Source organism: Cryptotermes secundus, unplaced genomic scaffold (assembly GCF_002891405.2).
Source record: "Cryptotermes secundus unplaced genomic scaffold, Csec_1.0 scaffold238, whole genome shotgun sequence".
NCBI classification, from domain to species: Eukaryota; Metazoa; Arthropoda; class Insecta; order Blattodea; family Kalotermitidae; genus Cryptotermes; species Cryptotermes secundus.
In genome coordinates, this window is record NW_019728500.1 from 1,108,621 (window position 1) to 1,123,602 (window position 14,982).

The following is a 14,982-nucleotide window of genomic DNA, read 5'->3' on the forward strand; positions in this document are numbered from 1 at the left end:
CCATCGTCCTGGTTTTTAAGATAACTAATAAAAACACGACGTTTCGGAAACTGGATCTGTTTCCGTCCTCAGGTGAAGGAAACACATATTCTGTTGGGTCCGTTAGAAAGAGCTAGCCTCAATCACTGGACCAGTTAGTTATCTTAAAAACCAGGACGATGGATAAAGTCCAAAAACCCAATATATCAGTGTATAATTATTTTATTTTGGATACCTTTTATCCGGACACTCTGTATTTGTAGTTGTGACGTGTTATAGTCAGAGTAATCTTTAGAGCCTTTATTTCAGTTATGACTTGCGAGTATCCAATAAATCTATTCACTAATCCAAACCGCGTGTCTACGAGTCACTAAAACACGTGACAGTACCTTCTCATCATTTGGGATTACGTATCTTCCCATTTCATTCAGCGGTAGGTAGCCTTCAGAGCTCAAACAGCGCCTGCATATCCTTCCCGCAGAACATTCATTATTTCTGCCCCGTATCGTTTGAATCACACAAACCACAAAGTCACATTATTATAGTTTATGATATTTAAAAATCAATTTAGGGATTCTGATATAGCCACTGTTCATTTACAATCAAATTGATCCACAGCCCTGTCTACATATTTTTGGTTTTCAGATGAAACAGAGTTTCGTCTCTCAGAAGGTTTCGCTGCTTTGTAAATTGTTTCCTTTCTATTATGTTACTCTGTCAGGAGTCTGTGTTCTCCGCCTCTTCACTTAAACTGAGCCGTGGATATAGAATTTCGCCTCTGCTCACGTGATCATCACGCCATAAAGACGGTTGTGGGAGTGGAGGTATAGATCCACGAATACGCCACCTCGGCACTAGGTGCAGGTGCGTGCTCAGCTTTACGCTCTGGCCACTTTACCCATGTAAACACCGAATAGGAAGCTGAGGGGTCTTAGAGCAGGTCTGGACGCTGTGGAGAACAATTTCATGTCCCTGAAGAAAATCGAACCCAGATTCCTCGGGCGTCCAGCCCGTAGCATAGTCACTATATCAACAAAGGTATCTCGACTCCTGAAACAAATTGCACAGAAATAACGTTCTGTTATTCTGTTATTTCTGCAACGAAAAAAAGCTTTGTGCATAGGTCGCTCTTTTTTCAATATATACAAACCAATTATGATCACCTAGGAACAAGGTCAGAACGAAGTAAAAGAGGAAGTTCAGATAACGTTGTCTCCTATAACGAAGCACCACACAAAGAAAATGCATGGGCAAAGCGGAATCAAAATTCCACATTATCTTAACTTCGTCACCGAATGAAGTGACTGGTCAGCTTCACGCTCCACCCGTTTTGCGTGAAAGAAGGCCCTTCTCTAGCGCAGAACCCGTTGTCTGTATGGACAGCACAGCCGTTTTGAACACGATGACAAAGAGAAAAAGACCTGTCACTACCTGGGATCGAATTCCAGCAGTTCAACCAGTATCCAGTCACCGGCTGAGCTGTCCTGGCTTTGTGGGAGGATAACCAGAGCCAGGACACCTTCCTTCCATCCCTTATTCATTATTATTATTATGAATGAGTGTTGAAAGGAAGCGGTCGTGGTCAATTTCAAATACCATCCCTTGACTGAGACCGTCGTCCGCGGGACTCTTCGGTATATGGGAATGTGATCACTTTCCTTCGTACCACCTGAGCAATATTCTGAATATTGCCTTTTTGTGTGCTCAGGTGCAGTGAAAACCGGCCACGGAACGAAAATGGTGGACGGAAGAGGAGATTCTGAACAATATGTCGTCCAGCCAGGTAAGTAAAGTTAATACTGATTGCACGATTCGCTGATTAACCCTTTCCATACAGTGTTTTGTAGTGAAAAATATTTGTTATGCATTTCCATATTAATTTATAAACTCTTGTCCTAAATGTGGGCCGTCCTAACCCTGACATGCGGGAATGTGTCGTTAGACAGTGAAGAATGCTCATGAGTCCTTAGGGACTCGGAAACAATAATGACTGTGCTGGTGAGTGCCAGCAACAATTTACAAGAGAGTCAGATATTCGGACCGTATTCACGTAATGTAAACAATAATTTGGCTCAGCCAGATATTTATAGTTTTTTATTGCTAGTGGGGTGGGACTAAATCCCTTGTACTGCGGCCACTTCTGGCCTATTGTACCAGCCCAAGATGATAGGTGAGGGTGATTGTGGAGCAATTGGTGGAATGAAGATTGGCAGGGGAAACCGAAGTACTCGGAGAAAACCTGCCCCAGCGCCACTTTGTCCACCACAAATCCCATTTGACCAGCCCCGGGATCGAACCCGGGCCGCCGCGGTGGGAAGCCAGCAACTAACCGCTTGAGCTATGGCGCGTCCAATATGTATAGTCAAGTACATTTGGTTTTATTTGTATCTAGTTAATTCAGGGTACTTTGAGGTACGGAAGGATGGGATCAGTGGGATTCGTTTGCGTATCGAATAGTGTTACAAGGATGCGACTCTGGTCATCATAATTTGTCCTTTCACACTACAGCATTTTGATGACTATATCAGCCATACAGCACAGTTGTGGGAGTGCTTACCTTTCTAGGCCGCTACCTGCACACACAGGGCAGCACAAACAAAATAAACGCACACAGACAGCCATGCCTCAAGTGGGATTCGAACCCACGATCCCAGNGGACGGGATCAATGGGATTCGTTTGCATGTCGAATAGTGTTACAAGGATGCGACTCTGGTCATCATAATTTATCCTTTCACACTACAGCAGTTTGATGACTGTATCATCCATACAGCACAGTTGTGGGAGTGCTTACCTTTCTAGGCCGCTACCTGCACACACAGGGCAGCACAAACAAAATAAACGCACACAGACAGCCATGCCTCAAGTGGGATTCGAACCCACGATCCCAGTGTTTTATCGGGCGAAGACAGTTCACGTCCAATGTGTAATGTAGCTGATTAGGGAACAGTGAATTAGACAGGGCGTAGAACCCAAAGGTCCATTGCCGTGTCTGTAATAATCCGCCTCTGGTACATATCCTGAGGCAGCTCAGTCAATTCCACCTACGCTAGTCCTGCTTTCTAGTACCCCTTTCTTGAAACATTTCTCGTCTCTTCCATGCAATCTACATGCCCCGCTCATCTCATCCTCCTTGATTTGATAACCCTACTATTACTCGACGACGAAATCAAGATCTAAACCTCCTGGTATGCATATTTCTGCAGTATCCTGTTACTTCATTCCTCATACCAGAGGTCCCCATATTTTCCTTAGCACTCCGTTTTCGAAGACCCTCAGTATATGGGTTCCCTTAAGTTTCACCCCTGTATGTAGAATTATACACGAAGATTTGAACTACGGTGCAAACAGGTGTGGCGCCTACACAGAAAGGCTAAACCCTCCTCGTGTCAAAGAGGGGGCCCCATTTCCAAACTCACAAATGGTCTTGGAAGGAATACAAACTAGGCCGTGGGGACCCGTCAGGGCCCGAAACCAAGAGTGACTGTGCTGGCGAGGACCATCAACAATTTACTGCTATGGTATACTGTATGAAGATATCTTTTAGGGTACATTGCCGTAAAGTCCGCAGATAGTCAGCACATGTTTCAGAGGAACATGTCGCCTCCATCTTCAGGATCGAAAAGGGCAATGAAGAAATCTATATGAAGCACGTAGCTCTGCTTATTCTTTGACCCTGAAGATAGAAACGACATGTTCATCCGAAATGTCGGTCGACTTTCAACGGACCACAGAGAGTTATATCCCAGCAGATAGAACTCTTCAGAACTACCGCTGTGGGATCCTCAGACCCAACACAACCATATATACGAGTATATTTAACATATTCATACCACTGCTGGTTCTGCTTTTAGACCTGGCGGTTCTCGGAAGAATGTGCAGTGGGATTTGTCGGTCTCACTATCTGAGAGGACTGTAGTGTGTATACAGGTTAGTCAAACAAAAGCGTAACCACCCTTCCTCCCATGATGGAGCTACAACGTCTTGGCAGATTTATCAGTTTTCCTGACACGAGACCAAGGGGCTGGGTAAAAAAATGGCGGCCTGCTCTATAGGATTTTTGGAATAGTAATAGATTTGTATGGGCATAGAGATCAATGCGGTTTACGAATCGCAAAGAACGAGGATTTTGAAAAAGTCGACGTGTTTTCACCTGGGTATGGGCCCCCAGTTACCCGTCTCCTTGTACTGTCGTAAACAGCACGTGATTTGAAGTAGACGGTAAGAGGAGAGGAACAGCTGCGTCAATTGGAACTTGATCTGATAGCAAACTGTCGCATGGTATTTAGCATCCCGATGGCAAACATATGTCGTCATGCTCTGCGTATGAGAGAACAAAGATCCTCGATTATCAACAGGACGTGAGGTGAAACCAGAGACAAGGCCAAGTGAAATGAAGATTTTGATAATGAAACAATGCTAAGCAAACAGAAACAGGGTTATGCAGAATGAGAGAGAGAGAGAGACTCCGGATTGCGTTGGTTACAGTGCTGAGGCTTCAGCAGAAGAGTCCAGTCCTTGAATTGTAATTAACTCAATTTTGTATAAGTCAAGGTACTTCACTGTAATGTAGCCAGACGGTTTTGTTAAAATTTGTTTCCCTCACGAAACCAGCAGCAAGTGCCAGACTGAATCCAGAGACCTCCTCCCGAGTTGTCCCTGTGCTTTAAGTACCACGTCATGAAGACGTATTGAGGAATGTAGGTGTATGCCACATATTCTTAACCTCGGCACTGGATGGAGGTGGTCAGCTTCGCGCCCCGGCTGCTTTACCTCCAAGAAAGAGCCCTCGGTTCTCATTTGATAGACTGGGTGGACTTCAGAGCCAATGTGGGCGCAGTGGTGAAGAGAATAATTTCTTGCCCCTGCCGGAAATCGAACCCAGTCTGCCCAGTCTGAGCTACTCCGGACCCCTCTTCTCTTTAGTACCGAGGAGTATCTGAGTCTGTGCGTGTGTTGTGGGCTGTTTTGCGACGCTCTTGGTATCTCATGCTGTATAGCATAGAATGTTGCTGTTACTTAGGTCGCTTATCCAAGAAATCCGTCCAGATCCGAGGCCACTTGAGAATTTTCGTAACAAGTTTATTTTTACGGTGAGCAGTTGTTAGCCACACGCTCAACCCCCAAGCTGGAGGACCACCCCTTGTCGGCTGTCCGCGACTGCTTATTCAGTATATTCGCAGCTTCCCCCCATACCTGGAGGGCGTCTCCTCCATCCGCAACCTGAGGACGCGCCGTGCCGTGGTGACAAGGTGCTATAATTGGTGAATATTGAATTGGAAGGAAGCGGGCGTGGCGTAATCGAGGTATCCCGGCATTTCCCGGGAGGGACTGAGGAACATCGCGAGAAACCTCAGTCAGGAAGACCGGTGGCCCTGCCTAGATTCGAACCGAACACCATCTGCTCGTTTCAATTTCGGTCTTTTTTTTTGTCAGTATGGTAATATACAAAGGAAACAAGCGTGGAAAGAGTTAATAATTCAGGGGCTTGTTATTGCTCAGGGTAAAAACTTTAGTAAACTCTCATTAAGGTAGATATAAAACTTCGGAAGCGCCCATGTTTTTGCACGGGAGCCTAAGACATGCGCGGGAGTGGTGCCTGCAAGACCTAGACGTTTACATGCAGTGGGAAGGGCCATCGCGTTATCAGTGTTGCAAGTACAGTCGACTCTAAATTTATTGAACATACGTACACATAAATACGAGTACACTGCTTGCATACTTGCTTGAGCGTCATGAGAGAGAGGTCATAGGTCCCACAGGGCCCTGAACCCAAGAATGACTGTGCTGGCGAAAGAAGACCTACACGTAGGTGGGAGGGTAATGTTAAAACGGATCTGAGAGAGATAGGATGGGGTGGTATGGACTGGATTAGTCTACCTTAGGATGGGGACCAGTGGAGGGCTCTTGTGAAGAAGGTACTGAACCTTCGGGTTCGATAAATTGCTGGAAAGTTCATGAGTAGCTGCACAATTGGCGGCTTCTCAAGAAGTGCTCAGCTACGTAAGTTAGTTGATAGTTCAAATACTCTCTACAGAAAGGAATCTGTAAACATTTATCACTGAGATCAGCCCTTTAAAACACAGTGGTTACTGTGTGTACCACCTGCTTAAAAAAAAAAAAAACTCGGTGCCTATATTCCGCAAGCGAACTATACCGACCGAGCGACCGCCGCTTGTCGGCAAAGTTATTGCCAACTTTATCCGGTAGAGAGTGTGGCGTGGGCATGGCAACGAATCCCCACGAGCGTATATTTTCCGTTTTCTAGACCGGAGCCGCTGCTTTTCCTTTCAAGTAGCTCTTCAATTATCCTCACGAGGCTGAGTGGACCATGTTCCAGACCCATTACTTCTCAGAAATTCTGGTAGCGCCGGTAATCGAACCCAGGAGCTCTGGATCTATAGCCAAGAACTCTGACCACTAGACCACAGAGGCGGTCGTACCACCAGTTTTAACATACTTAAACTTTTCGTTTCGCCCAGAGTGCATTTGTATTTTTACATGGTTCTCACAACAAACAGCTGCGGTTTCCCCGAACAGCATTAACCGGTTGGGCTTTATAGCGGAAACGTAATGAGTTGCCTGTGAGGTACGAATTGAGTTTCCATACATTACCTATAAAAAAAAAAGGATCAGTCTTTAAATGTTTAAAACGTCTTTGTACACCGCAGCTTCCAGAAAACTGGCCTGTGAGTATGAACGCACGGACGACAAAGGTAAGACTGTTTCATTTGCCAGCATGTTCGATTCGCGTTCATTCGACAAGTTAGGTCAGGCTGTTTTGTATGCGTCAGATGAAACCAGGGTGCGAAGATACGCAAACGTAACCAACATCCTTTGACTGAACCGCAAGGATTAACTTCTCTTGGGGCGAGAGCGAGAGCAGGCCAAGGAAACTGGCAACCGCAGTGAAACCGCGATTTCCGAGGATTGTTATCAGCCTGAGATGAACACATGTTAGTAAATGGAGCAGCGAAAATTGAGGAAACCGCAACACAACTCGAGGAGAGATTGAGAAACTCAACTCCCAGGCAACGGAGCATGCCAATCTTCTCACTTTTGCGTTGCCACGTGGTTGCCGAGTGTCAGCTGTTCTACAGTATAACGCGCTTTGGTGATTCATTTGTTTGTTAAGGTGGCACGAAACGCTGACGAAGCTGATAATTTTGTTTTTGTACAGTTAATTGAGCAAGAGCCTGGTATATATGACAAACGCCACCCAGACTGTGCTAGGCAGGACAAAATAGATTTGGATTGGGAAAGAATTTCTCATGAAACGAAGGAGTCTGGATCCAGGTTAAATTCTTTCGAAAGAATATAATCGCTTCAGTTTAAATTGTCACAGAAGAACGGATGCATCCAGCGTTTTCTTTTCCTGATATTGTATTTAGGCATCCTGCTGCATTAATATATCATTTATTTCATATATATTTCCGTGTTAAATACAACTTCGCATATAGTCCGTAGGCAGTCGCAATGCTAACTGCGTCGTCGTGGTATAAACATTTAAGGCCCCAGCATTAAATTATCATGACAGTATCTTTGGCGACGAGTCACAGCAGTTCTGAAGAGAAATCCCATCGTATGTTCCAAAACTGACACGGCTGGTTGCCCGAGATCTTCACTTCGGTATCCGCAAAATCTCCCAAGTATATGTCATACATTTTACTTGATATTTCATGTCATTTGTTTTGCTGTCATGACTGCGCATGCGTTCCACAACAACATATTAACCACCTATACATGTTCTAATATGACGAACATGATTAATGATGCACGATGCATCATACAAAACACAGTTTTGTAATCATGGCATGTGATCGAACACAGTTTGAAACAGTTCGTGTTTCCAAGAGCAGTTTTTACCGAACAGAAATATGTAAGTATCATGACAGTCACACAACCTGATTGATTCTTTGCAGTGAAAAGGCAAGGGAAATCGGGATGGTCAGACCAGGCCCTCAATTTCGTGCGTGGATGTTACTTGAGTGTGGGGCACCGGTAACGAACCTGGGAGCTTAGGGGAAAAGTCAATTTACTCAGAGTAGGTTGTTTCATAAACTGCTGCAAAACAGAGAAGGCTCAAACCGGTAGTTCAGTGGTCGTCATGTGTACCAGCGTTAACACCCGAAAACTCTGCGTTTTCCCCACACAATTTATGTGTGTGTCATATGATTTTCGAAACAGCGTTAACCGGTTGGCATTTGTAATGGAAACGTAGTGTGTTTTCTGTGATTTAGATGAACTTCAGGCTTCAGAGTGTGCATCTTAATAGAATATAGCCTGTTTTTTATTCTGTGAGTCGTCATGTGATTAACGCCGCAAACTTTGGGGTTTTATCGGTAATAAATGAACATCAAGGCCATAAGGCAGCTACTTTTCTGGTAGCAATATGAAACATTCACAGGGTACGCGATAAAAAGATCAAGTGGCACAAATTGTTACTTGACAAAACATCAGACACTTCCCAGTAATTTTCTAGCGTTCGCGGTTCTGTATTTGATTCCGAACGATATGTTATCGTGAAAATCGACCGAAGTGAACGTTATAATCCAAGCGGCTTGGCGAAGTAGCAATGCTGTCGACTCCTCTTCCAGAGGTGCACAGTTTGAATCTTGTCCGGCACACCGGCTGCCCTGACTGTGGTTCTTCTTTTTTGTTGCTCTCCCCCGTTGCCCTAGACATCTGCTGGGATTGTACCTCGAATAGGCCATGACTGCCTCCTTCCAAATCCTTTCCAATTCACTGGACGTCGATCATCTTACCATTTGACCCTGTCTGCTCTAGTTACCGACTCTCTGTCTCTTTCTGTCTATGACTCTACATCCCTTTAGACCTTGGTCGATTTTTCAGTTTCTTAATCTATATACCCCTCGTTGGTGTCTCCACCTTATCGTGGTGAGGGGGTTTGAGTATGCCAAGGACCCTGAGAGCTATACCAGCGGTAGAGTAGCTACTGGCAGGGCCTCCCTTGCTGGACAGGTCAAAGGGTAGGCATCAGACGAAGAGAGACACCGAAAACTGATACCGGAAGCAGCGTCATCAGCGGCGACTTGAAGCACAGAGAAAATGATGCTCGAGATGGTTCAAGTTCGTATAGCAACAGGCGTGACCAGAGTNCTGCCCTGGACATCTGCTGGGATTGTACCTCGAATAGTCCATGTCTGCCTCCTTCCAAATCCTTTCCAATTCACTGGACGTCGATCACCTTACCATTTGACCCTGTCTGCTCTAGTTACCGACTCTGTCTCTTTCTGTCTATGACTCTACATCCCTTTGGACCTTGGTCGATTTTTCAGTTTCTTAATCTATATACAGTCGGTAGGACTCCTTGGACTGGGGATCAGCCCGTCGTAAGGCCGCTACCTACACCCACAATAAACGCACACAGACATCCATGCCTCGAGTGGGATTCGAACCCACGATGTACGAGCAGGCGAAGACAGTTCATGCCTCAGACCTCGCGGCTACTGTGATCGGCCTAGTTACCGACAGCGCTGTAAAACAATCCGCTGTAAAACAGTAAGTAACCAGTTCTAATCCCGAAGTTCTACGCTGGGTAATATCGTGAATGTTCTCAGTAGACATTACCGATAAATCGAACTTAGAAGTTGCGGAAAGAGGTCGTCGGCGCACAAAATTAATTTCTTCCTGCCTTCGTTGGTCCCTAACACCTCCAGGACAGGCACAGAAATAAAGGCAAATAATCCGAAAGTAAAAGAAAGACCAGTTGGAAGACTTGCCAACTTTATCTTAACACGTTTGTATATGGTTCGCCATTTGCTCTGTGCTTCAAGTGACCGAGTGAGACTGCCAGAATTCCAAAAGCCAACTTCTGAATCCTGAGTGGGGAATTAGTCGCTAGCCGGCGTCAACCAGCGACCGTAATTTTGTCGCGTATAGCAATGCCGTCGCTGGCATTCGTTCTTTATATTCTTGGCGTAATCGACTCCAATCTATTCCCAGAAAGAGCCGTTAATTAGTCAGGTGTTTTAAGGTTTTACTCAGCCTCTCCCGGTCACCGGTTCTCGAAACAGTAGTTTCTGTGGCTGCGCTCATGGAAAAAAGACTTCGACGACGTATGATGTAAGTACTGTCATGTGCATGAATGAGTATAGCCGGGGTTTGGATTTTGTAATTGGATTTACTGAACACATACATAACGTAACTATAAGTAACGCTAGCGCTATTGCTAATTCACTCTCTTTACAGTTCACTACAGCATGCACTAAGCCGCCCTAGTCTGTTGTCTTCACCAGTCGTTGCCTGGTAGCGGCTACCAATGGCAGAAGTTCCCCTTATTTTTGGTTTCACAACTATCCCCGTGCCTCAGCTACCAACTTCTGACAGCAACAGCTCACGACCGAAATGCATCAGTCCTCTGACTGACTGCTCGCCAACCAACCAATCAACTCACTTCACTCCACTGTACTCAACTGCACTGCACACACTAATTGAACTGTCGAGCCGAGTCTTACGTTACGACCTACAGTCAGTCGGCCAGTCTGTCTTGGAATAAAGCACCCATCTGAGGTCTACGACCAGATTTTTATTACTGTCAGACAGTTGCGGGTTTGTTGATGCGGAGCGCTCTCTCTGACGAGAAGAAGGGTTTGTCGTTTACAATTGCTGCTGGTCCTCGACAGCGCAGTCATTCTCAGGTCCGAGTCCCGTGGTACTGGCGACCACATTATACTGCCTCCCTTTTCGTCGCCTCCAAAGACTCGCAGGGCTACGGTGGAGGTACCCGATCCCGCCTCCACACGCGATTAATAATATCCATTATTTTTTTAAGTTATAGGCCCTGCATGTGACATTATTACTTGTGTATCACTTTTCGTGTTTGAGCACAATGAGCATAGCAGACTTTTGAAGCAGCTGTTTTATGTGTACTCCGCTGAAGTAAACCGGTTTACCAAATGTATATTTTTGTTACCCTGATACCACTGTCGTTGATGTTAATTTACTGAAGATAATCCTAACAAGTTTTCTGTTGTAAATCGTTTTACAAATGTCGCACTACTGAATCAGAATCATTTCTTTGAATGTTTCCCACACGCAGAGGCGTTAAAATACTGTCACGTGTTAGTGTCTCTCGACGGGGTTTCGGATTGGATACCGGATCTATTGACTACTTAGGGATCGCCACCACAAGGAACCATAACAGCCCCACACTAACCACACACTCCAAATATCACTGTAACCACAGCTCACATAAAACTATTCTGTCTTCACTAGATGTTTCCTGGTAACTGATTTGAACACAGTGATCATAACAGTCTCACTGAACCACACCGGTCGGGAGTCATGTAGCTTTGCAGCGAACCACGCAGAAAACACCGCTCTCAACAGTACTTCCATTGTCGCGCGCGGTACGCTGCTGTTGTCCCGTTGTTTCTTTCTCTGTCGTTGCTTAGCAACAGGTCAGTGTGCCACAGCACGTTTTTATGTGAATATTCCTAGACATACCATAGGTCTTTAAAGCAATCTGAATAAGGCTGTGAACTCAGTTCAGCTAGCTCAGAATAACAACCATGCTCAAACTTTTGTGAAGACGGTAATTAAACTTCGGGTTCCATGCAAGGTGAAGAATCGACTGTCATCTTCTCCAGAAGGCTTCTGTTCCATGTTCCAGAAATATGTTTGTGTGTGTGTGTGTGTGTGTGTGTGGACTTCGTGTATAAGAAAGAAATATTCGTGGCTATATGCTGTGATTATCCATGTTTATTTTGTTGTTGTTTTAAGGATGGTGTCAGTAACTGAGACTGTATAGGGTCGAATGTTTGGTTGACAGTGCATTAGGGATGCGAAAGAACGTGGAAAGAAGTGAATATGTGTTCAAAGTCTCGCAGTTCGCTCCGATACTGAATGATGAATTGGAAAGAATGTGGTAGGAAGCCGACGTGACATAAATTAAGATATAATTCCGACATTTGCCTGGGAAGGACTGAGAAAACTCACGAAAAACCTTACGTCAGGACATTCAGTATCCTGAGTGAGTGAGAATTTTGTCCGCAGTGTGTAAGCATCCAGTGCAGCGAGGTATGTAAAATCACGGTGAAGTCCGTATTTGCGAAGTACGTTTACTTGCACATGCCAGTACACGTTTTCATTAATGTTTGTGTTACTCTTGAAAATACGGTACCGGGTGGTCGCTGGTTCAGAAGCGCAAACGCTGAACAATCAATCCCCTGCTTAATCTTTCCGTGCAGGAGACATGGGTTGTTGCGTAGTTAGAGGTCATAAAAGGTCAGCACGTCAGGTGCAGTGTTGGACTGGACATGCCCTTTCGCAAACCATCACACCCAGGGGTTAGCAAACCCTGTGACACCAAGAGAGCCGAAATAACTCAGCCATTGACGCGTGCCGCAGGCTCTATTGGTTAGCGAAGAGTGGGACCTGCACAACGTGCTCTTCGGTGATTAGCTTTGCGGTCTCTTGACACGTACAGTAAGCTATAAAATGTTTCTGTACAGTCACAGAAACAGTTCGTAAAGTGTATTGCCGGCTGCAGTTACGATTTCCTGCAGCGGCTGTACTAAATCTTACTGACTTACAGACTTAGTAAATACTGAGCGGCCTCCGTAGTCTAGAGGTAACGTTCCCACCTCATGACTCGTAGTACGCGGGTTCTAATACCCGGCGGAGGTCGTCGAAAAATTCAGGGAACAAGTCCTCCGGGAGGGACTTTAAGCCGTGGGTCCCGTGTCGTAGCTTTACGGCACGTAAAAGAACCTCATATCTCCTAAGGAGGTCACTGAGCCAAATTAACGGACGTTTCCCGCCCAACAATAGTCTCTAATGCCTATGGTAGATGGGGAAAGCATTATAGATACCTCTCAGCTAGTAGAGCCGGTCTCGATGGCTGGGCGGGACTGATGGTAAGCACCAGTACCGGTAGGATATAGAGACTGGTAGAAATCATAGAGGGAAGCACAATGGACCAATACAGGTCTCAGTGCATGGGGAAACCCACCCTCTCCAATAACTAACTAACTAGTAAATAGTGCGTGGAAAGAACACCGTCACTTTTATCTTCTTCTTCGAGTGTTGAGCTCATTAGTTCGTTCGTCCTGTTATTGGCCCTTCCTGGATCACGCCTCTCTCAAACTAAACTCCGTGGCTTGAGTCCGCAAACGACCTATATCAACCGAGCGACCGCCGCTTGTCGGCGAAGTTAGTGCCAACTATTGCGAATAGAGGGTGTCGCGTGGTCAGAGCAACGGATCCCCGCGGCCGTTAATCTCGGTTTTCTAGACCCGAGCCGCTTTTTCCTTGAAATAGCTCCTCAGTTATCCTCACGAGGTTGAGTGTACCCCGTTCCAACCCCACTACTTTTAAGAAAATCTGGTAACACCGGGAATCGAACCCGGGACCTCTGGATCTGTAGCCAGGAAATCTGAGCACTATACCACAGAGACGGTCATCGCGTCTCCCTAAAGGGGCCCATACACGTGCGAGTCTGGCTCGCGAGTCCGGCTCTGCGAGCTTGAACATGAGCTGGCTCCCAACTTTGCGACCCACACACGGACGAGTGTGGCTCATTGGANGCGGCGACCCGGGTTCGCAGTGGCACTGGGGCAGGTTTTTTCTGAGTACTTCGGTTTCCACCGATTGCTCCGCAGTCATCATCTGTCATCCGGGGCTGGTACAATAAGGCCGCCTCTGTGGTCTAGTGGTCAGAGTTCCTGGCTACAGATCCAGACGTCCGGGTTCGATTCCCGGCGCTACCAGATTTTCTGAGATGTAGTGGGTCTGGAACGGGGTCCGCTTAGCCTCATGGGGATAACTGGGGAGCTATAGCAAGAAAATAGCGGCTCCGGTCTAGAAAACAGAAATTAACGGCCGTCGGGATTCGCTGCGCTGACCACGCGACACTCTCTATCCGCCAAAGTTGTCACTAACTTCGCCGACAAAGAGGCGGTCGCTCGGTCGGTAGAGTTCGCTTGCGGACTAAAACCACGGAGTTTTGTGGCTGCAGTACCAAGTGAACTCAGTCTCACCCCATGAAAAGAAAAAAAGAACTTCCTCATCCCTGTGACTTTGCTTTGTCACTCGTTTACTTGTCTCATACAGTACAACCTGTTACTTACTGTAGGAACCACATCCCCACTGTTTGCACTTGTTTTTGTCTGTCTTTCCAAGAGCCCAACTTTCACTGCATGACTGTGCCGTGGCCTTGTAAGAAATCAGTGACACCCCAGGCTGTTGCGACCGAAAGTTTGAGAAACTCAACCCTCTAGTTCTCAAGAATCATTTAAAACCTAGTCGTATCCACTCACAGTCCTAACAAGTCAGTAAGTTGGTAAACTTCAATAATTCGGATGAAGCCATAGATACATTTCGAAAATTTCTCTCGTGACTGTACAGGAACATAACATTTCATTTTAGGAGTAGAAAGACTGTAAAGCTATTAGATTGCTGCTGTCACGTACAGCCTGATCGGGGTTGGCCATCCTGGCAAGTTGGCAGTATATGTAAAATTCAGATCTACTGCCAGTGTTGACTGATTGACAGCTGTGTTTATAATCTAGCCAAGTGTATACATGCGCGACTCTTTCGTGTCACACAGTTCAGATCACAAGAAACTCCTATGTGAAGGGCAGCTGATAGTTGTAAACCGGGATCAGTACTTCCTTGCTTCTGTGGAACCCGAAGTTCCAGCAGTGTGTTCACGAACGTCTTGTATTCGAAGTTATCCAGAACTAGTGATCAACTTCACAATCCAGTCTCTAAGATCCACTTCAACATCCCTACACCTGCGCTTTTATCTTCCAAAACGATGCCTTACTTTGGGGTTTCCCGACAAATAAATTGTATCCGTTTATCAAGTCCCCCCCCCCACACACACAAAAAATAGGCCAATAAACATCGCAGTGGAAGGGCCTGGGGTTAGGCCCACTCCTTGTGTGTGTTCCTCATCCGTGCTTTTCTTCTGTTCTGTTAATTTGCTGGTGCCATATGCCTTGTTATGTAGACAGTTAGGAAATATACACCGGGGGAAG

General features: G+C 45.9%; 1 protein-coding gene across 3 annotated transcripts in view; it reads left to right on the forward strand.

Moving 5' to 3' along the window:
- Positions 1-14,982, forward strand: part of LOC111865185 (band 7 protein AGAP004871) — a 127,691-nt gene that overhangs the window by 18,390 nt on the left and 94,319 nt on the right. For 2 of the 3 annotated variants that reach the window (XM_033751728.1, XM_023853003.2), the window contains exon 2: positions 1,688-1,762. In XM_033751728.1, the coding sequence (XP_033607619.1) occupies positions 1,717-1,762 (46 nt within the window). In that variant the 5' untranslated portion in view covers positions 1,688-1,716. Of the gene's footprint in view, positions 1-1,687; positions 1,763-7,781; positions 7,857-14,982 lie in introns of those variants that run through there. The other variant, XM_023853001.1, reaches the window with a different exon arrangement.